Source organism: Scophthalmus maximus, chromosome 1, assembly GCF_022379125.1.
Source record: "Scophthalmus maximus strain ysfricsl-2021 chromosome 1, ASM2237912v1, whole genome shotgun sequence".
NCBI classification, from domain to species: Eukaryota; Metazoa; Chordata; class Actinopteri; order Pleuronectiformes; family Scophthalmidae; genus Scophthalmus; species Scophthalmus maximus.
This window is the reverse complement of record NC_061515.1, coordinates 6,565,210-6,572,362: the sequence shown is the minus strand read 5'-3', so window position 1 is coordinate 6,572,362 and position 7,153 is coordinate 6,565,210. Positions and strand designations below refer to the sequence as shown.

At 41.7% G+C, this 7,153-nt stretch overlaps 1 protein-coding gene across 2 annotated transcripts in view; it reads left to right on the top strand.

Annotated features, from left to right (window-relative positions):
* Positions 1–628: 628 nt before the first annotated feature.
* Positions 629–7,153, top strand: part of LOC118287240 (ankyrin repeat and IBR domain-containing protein 1-like) — a 32,111-nt gene continuing 25,586 nt past the window's right edge. The window contains exons 1-4 of one of the 2 annotated variants that reach the window (XM_035612271.2): positions 629–1,038; positions 4,027–4,310; positions 5,082–5,382; positions 6,366–6,548. In XM_035612271.2, the coding sequence (XP_035468164.2) occupies positions 4,123–4,310; positions 5,082–5,382; positions 6,366–6,548 (672 nt within the window). In that variant the 5' untranslated portion in view covers positions 629–1,038; positions 4,027–4,122. The other variant, XM_047328523.1, reaches the window with a different exon arrangement.

The window sequence follows — 7,153 nt, the reverse complement described above, 5'->3', positions numbered from 1 at the left end:
TAAAAGCACAAATTCATGTTCTTCTAAAACCAGTTTCATTGTTTGTTTCTGTGGACTGTGTCGCACTCTAGTGGTCGTTTGTTGTACTCACAGCCATCACACTGATCACCACAGCAGCCTGTTGAGTTGTAATCATGGAGACTGACAGCTTGGGACAAGAGGTGTTCAAGAATTTTTTATTTAATTTTGTATATATATATATATATATATATATATATATATATATATATATATATATAAAACTTTATTTTATGGAAAACCCTCTTCCTACCTATACTCTGTCTATGGGAACCAGACAGGCTTGTACAGTATGTGATCAATCTTGACTTATAAACGTCACGAATACACAGAGTCGAGATGCTGAATCTTTAGAATAATTAAGAAGAGAAGAATACCATGTACCTTATAAAATCATGCACTCAGTGCAACATCCAGAAACAATATATATAATAACTTGATCAAAGTCGGTGTCTTCACTTTACAAAGACTCTGACGAAACACTTTCATCATCAGTGCCCTCTACATTTATTACATTCAACCTCCATGCACTCCATGTCCTTCACATTGCACATTTTCGATGTATTCAGTTTCCTGTATATGACACATACTGTACAGTATTTCCTTCCTTTTGCGAGTTTTCAATTTCTTTAGCTTTTTCTATACCGTGTGGTTTTGCCTTGCTCTTACTTTGATGCACTATTTCGAATGTATTTATTGTAAAATATTACTTATCAATATTGAAGGAACTGACAGCGAAGTTGACTTGACTTGAAGTGAGGGTGTGCATTGGAGGAAGAGACACACACGGAGCCATGTTTCTCCGCCTGTTTTTTCTTTTTGGTGGGTGGGGTGGGGGGATTGTGCCGAAACCTGGCAACCCGACTAGCAGCCAGCAGAGAGTCGACGGAGAGTTGACAGGCACAACATCACACCAGTTGCCTCAACCAGAGATATAGAAGCGCCTCTTTCTCTCACGACTGACAGTCGATCCGCGAGGCCCAGCTGTACACACGCGCAGAGGGAGATGTACCGTCTTGTGTGAGTCGAGATACTTTGCCACTTGTTGTTGTTGTTCGGCGCGAGCTTCCATCAACTGTGCTAGCCAAGTTGGCTAGCAGCGCGGCTAGCCCGCTAGCTGACCATGCTAGTCGGCGCCTGTGTCGCGCTGACGTTAGCCGACGCAGATGCTAGCGTCACGGTGTTTTTCCTTTTTTTTCTTCTTCTTCCTCCTCTGTTTTGTTTTCCGCTGACGAGCAGGATTTGCGTGTCACGGTTAACACCCGGCGGCCCCCTCGACCAGCGGACTGATTTGTAGCTCACGTTGTTGTTTTAAAGGTTAGTTGAGCTGGCGGCACGTTGTTTTTGCTTTCTATTATTCGGACTGTTCGTGAACACAACACAGCGCTGCTATCGGGCCGAGCTAACTGGCTACAAACACCTCACAACAACAACAACAACAACAACAACAACAACAACACGGGGAGAGGCCTGCGTGGAGGAGTCTGTTGACAAGTGACACGCCACCTAAGCTCACAAACTGTTCTATATATATTTTCTCCCACTTTCTGTCGTTCCCTGTCAGTTGGCTGCGGTGAGACGATCGGCGGTCGGCCGTCGGCCAGTGTCGTCAACTAGTGCCACGAAGGTTAACTGGTTATACACGTGGAGAGAACGCTTGTCTGAAGGGGCACGTGTTTATACAGCTGTTCAGAGGTCAGGTGTTGTGACAGTGTGTTCCCCGAGGTGGGATGTTGTCTGTCTTGTTTATGAAGGTGTCTCCTGTTTCTCACGTGGCACGAGATTGACAGATTGACTGATGCGAGGCAAGTTGACTGACTGACTGATATGGTATAGTATATGTACTGTATTTAGTTATACAGCAAACCAAATAAAGAACAAATGATTAGTTGTGCCTTTAAAGTGACTGATCATAAGTGTTTCCCCTACCATTGAATTGGGGGGGCGGGGGCGCCCCGCCCCTCCGACGGGAGCCCCGCCCCCTTTGAAAAGTCCAAATTAATTTTAGTAAAAAAAAATTTTTTTTATTTCACATTTAATGTCAAGCAGAAGTAATTGAAGGTCACTTTCCTTATACACCTTATTCCTCGTTCCTGTATAAAAGATTGTGGATGAATCTTGATTTGTGAAACATAACCCTAACGAGCCCTAACGTCTCTTACAGCCAGGGAGAGGAGACAGAGTGCTGTCCCACTCTATCGCCTTACTAATATGGATTTTTTTTTTCATAGTGGGTTTAGGTTTGTGATCCATAAAGTACATCTATCTAAAAAAAGAAAAACGTTATTATGCACATAACTGGAAACTCATTGCACACTTGCACTAATTATCATGTACATTCTTATAAGAGCTGCAACAGTTAATCGATTACTAAATTAGTCGCCAACTATTTTGCTAATCGATCAATTGGTTCAATTAGTTTTTATGGGAAAAAAAAGTCATACTCCTCTTATTTCAGCTTCTTCAATGTGAATATTTTCTGATTTCTTTGCTCGTATATGCCAGTAAAACTGAACATCTTTGGTGTGTGGACAAAACATTTGGGATATGGGAAATTTTTAGTTTTGGGAAACATAATTGACATTTTTCACCTTTTTATGACATTTTATGGACCAAACAACCATCGATAAATCGAGAAAATAATGAACAGATTAATCGATTATGAAAATATTCGTAAGTCGCAGCCCTAATTCTTAAATTTATATTGCTAATACTGTATAGTTTTTACGGTTCTTATATTTTTACATTTGTCTTTCTTTTACGTTTTCTTTTTATATTAGTATTGTGTTTTGGTTGCCTGCTGCTGTAACACCAGTATTTCCCAGTTTGGGATCAATGAAGTTCACCTATCTAACTTAACACTGGAAAATGATGGTATTATTTTAAGCTAAATGGATATTTGCCTCTGTACACAAATTAACCATGCAAGCACCTTGTAACTTGACTAAACGCATACATCCATTTTATTTTGTGTATATTAACAAAAGTCCCTGTAGGAGTCTTGTTCATGTGGGACCAGAAGTTGGGGTCCACTTTCTGGACGGAAACGTGGTCACCGTCTCTGCTCATCGTATCGATCATGTTGTTTGAGTAATGACACTAAGAATTCTTCAAATTACAATGAGCGGAAATGACCTAGGTTTATGAACAATACAAGGAATCAACTCCAATCAACAAGATGAGAATGAGTCAGACCTTTCCATGAGGGACCCATTTGTCCTGCAAGTGAAATGTCAAAATATGTTCATTATTTCTTTACTAACCTATCAAGGGCTGGACACAAGCCATGTAACGTCAAGAGGCATAAATGGAGCATTACTTTTTGCCTGCCTACATCATGGCATCATTGTGTAGAATGATTTGCATGGTGGTGATAATTCATGAATGTAACTATCATGAAGCATTGCATGTTGTGCTTTGGGAGCCGATATTGTGTTCTGTGGATTTGTGCTGTAGCTCACAAAAAAAAATTCCATAAAAGCATCACACTGGCGTAACAGTCATGACCATATGGCGCTCTGGTGGAAGTGAAATGCTGACTCGCTGCAGGTTGTCATTGAGTTGAGGCTCTCTCGCTTCACAACGACTCCTTGCCTCAGTAGGATGAGCAGCATTGGCACCGAGATGGCGGAAGCACCAGGTGATGCCAGAGGAAGTCTTTTCCTTCTCTCTGCGTGTGCTCGTTGGCACCACGTTTTGGTTATTTCAAACATAGATTAAAAAAAGAAAAAAACAGAATCGCAGGGAGTTGGTATGCAGTGCAGTGGCGATGCGTACACAGGGGCTTGTGGCAGAGCAGCCTGTGCTACCTTGGAGATGCATCTCTCTTCATTGTGGTTCAGAGAGAGCGGAAGTTATTAATACTTTACCAAGCATCGCTGCTTTTTTTTGAAGCGGTCATAGAAATACTGACTTATTGGAGTTTACTATTTTTCTGCTAGCAAGGCCTCATTGGACTCAAACAAAGTCATAAAGGAATTGAACCTGTGTTTCCCTCTTTTTCTTTAGGACCTTCAGTATGCCGGTGAGTTGGACTTGAGCAGGTTGAAGACGCCTTGAGAGGTTGCTGTGTCAGTCAGTGCTTGAACCCCAGCAGGGGACAACATGGGGAACACAGCGACCAAGTTCCGCAAGTCTCTCATCAATGGAGATGAGGTGCTTGCCTGCCAACTCTATGAGAGCAACCCGCAGTTCAAGGAGGCTCTGGATCCCAACTCTACATACGGAGAGTCCTACCAGCACAACACTCCACTGCACTACGCTGCCCGGCACGCGATGGCACGCCTACTCAGGTCAGGATGTGGTCCAGACAAAATCAAATAAACAAACACGCAGGACGACACAATGCGCACATTCAGAGTCACATATTGTTGCACTGGCTTCTGTCATTTAGGACAAAATGCATATCGGAGGTTTGCTAGATGTAGGACAAAAATTTGTTCATGCTATGCTGCAGATTCTTTTGATCGGTGAGATTATTAATTGTACTGCTAATGTAGTAACCATACAGATATCAGGTGTCCTTTTAGCTTTTCTCTTACTTTGTAGCACTGTATTGATGATCAACTGGTCCCATCTACTGCTTTATTGCTGCATCGTAAGAGAACATTCTTCATGTTTCAACTCTATATATCTCCGCCCCATCTGTCTCTCCACCAAGCCATCTGTTAGCAGCTCTCAGGAATGCAACATGCTGGGATGGAATAGGATGGGACTCCAAGAGCTTCCCACCCGACAAGCTAACAACCTTGCACGTTGTTCGTCTTTTTCTTTTCCCAGGCTCTATCCTTGCTTTGCAAATATGATGCTTGCTCACTTTTTCATTTCAGATTAAAAATACTAGGGGGGACATCAAATTCAAGCGCAAGCAAAATGTTTAGATGGATGGATGGATAGATATGATTCTGATATTTCTAGACTGATTTGGACAATAAATTACCTGAAGTGCAATGTGTATTTCCTTGTCTCTACTGTGTAACTCTGTCTATTTCATTTCAAATATTATAAAGTATACAACCCAAAAATGATCAACTGTTATTCCTGCCCTTGTCTTATTCTTTTAGGTCTTTTCTCCTAAACAAAGATGGAAATCCTAACAAGCGTAATGTGCTCAATGAGACATCTCTACACCTTCTCTGCATGGGGCCCCAGATCCTGATCTCAGAAGGGGCACTGCAGCCTCGGATCTCACGGCCGTACGAAGACGAACATCGGCGGACTGAATGTCTACAAATCCTCCTGGCATGGACTGGGGCAAAGCTGGATCACGGAGAGTATGAGAGTGTTGATATCAATGCTACAGACAACAAGAAGAACACCTGCCTGCACTATGCTGCCGCCTCAGGGATGAAGACTTGTGTTGAGGTAAGACTACAAAATCCTCCGGATATTTTTCAGTCGGGGCTCATCTAAAATATCCACAAGTACAAAGTTTTAGATATAATCAAGGGCTCTATAGATGGAAACTGAAGAGTCTCACCAATACGGGGAGCAATTTTAAGTGGAAGGAACATAAAAGGGGCCAGAGTAACCCTCATGTTAACTCAGATCATCCATTATCTGCCCTTTTGTACTGTGAATATTTGTATTATTCAGGCTGGTTTGAGGCCTTGTGTTGGTTCCAGTTGCGACCCTGGGTAACGTACAATCATTTGCAGCCTCACACAATATATTACGTGTGATCTAAGACCTCCCTGGTGAGTTTTGTTGAGATGCCGTGCAGCACAGATCATCTTTATTTATCCCTGGGGCAGGATACATCACATATAAAAGTCAGATGGATAAATTAAGATATCTTTGCGTTTAGGCCTGAAAGGCTGTTTCTGTGATAGAAAGACATAAATACCGACATAGATCTTTAAGAATTGTAGCAAAAAGCAGGTGAATTCTTTTTATTCATTTTTTTTGGAAGCTGAAATTACTTATGATAATTATAAATATGTTTGCAAAGTATATTGATATATAACCGTATACTTTGCACACAGTCATACATGATCAAACATTTATATAGACCTACTTAATACTAATTTACAGTACACTATACATACATCTACACCTGGATGTACACACACACACTTCTTAAAGTGACAATCTATGATAAGATGCACAAAATCCACTAAAATTGGTGAATTGTTAGTAATAATTTTTTAATCAAAATGATTGTGATCAGCATTCCTGCCAGGGTTGTGTAGCCTTTGTCTCAACTACTCTCAGTTAGTGGTATTCCACTGTAATTCTAGCTGTTTCAATGTTCATTGGTAGCCAGTGAGCTTTAGTATATGTTCCTGCGTATAGTGTCTGCCCCATGATTTCAAAGCAGATTTGTCCCTTTGTTTTCACTTCCTCAGTTTCTGGTGCAGAGAGAGGCGGACCTGTTTGCGGAGAATGAAAACCGCGAGACTCCGTGTGACTGTGCGGAGAAGCAGCACCATAAGGAGTTGGCCCTATGCCTGGAGTCGCAGATGGTCTTTTCGATTGCCCCTGAGGCGGAGGGCATCGAGGCAGAGTACGCAGCCCTCGACCGAAGAGAGGTAGAGAAAATAACAGGCAGAGAGGCAGTCGGTACACCGCTTTCAGTTTGTCCCCCTCTACTGGTGTTACTTCCGACATAGGGACACTAAACTTCTATATAGTCCCCACTGTATTGTTGAAAAACCTTACAAACCTGTAACAGTTTTTCCCCCATGTTTTTGCTGTTTCAGAAATAGCTCTTCTGAGTAAGCATCCTACATATCTTAACCTACACAAACCCACATAGTGCAATTAATTACAGCCCTTTCTTTGTTATTGTTGTAATATTTTTAGTGATACAGACCTACAGTTAAAAAGTTTTCTACAGGTACATAAGTAATGAACTGATTTAAAAAGAAAAAGTGTATGAATGTTTCAGGCTGTAGGTCTGTAGTGTTTAGAGTCTAGGTCAAGTGATAAAGAGAGTTTAAAATCTCCCTCTCCCTCTCCCTCTACTAGGATAATAATGATTGTCAATACTCACATTCCTCTGGCCTCATCTCATTGACTTTCTTTAGCCACAATTTCCAGGTCTCACAGTCACAGGGCTCATGGGCCTCACCTTGACACTCCCTGTAACACACACACACACACACACACACACACAAACACACACACACACACA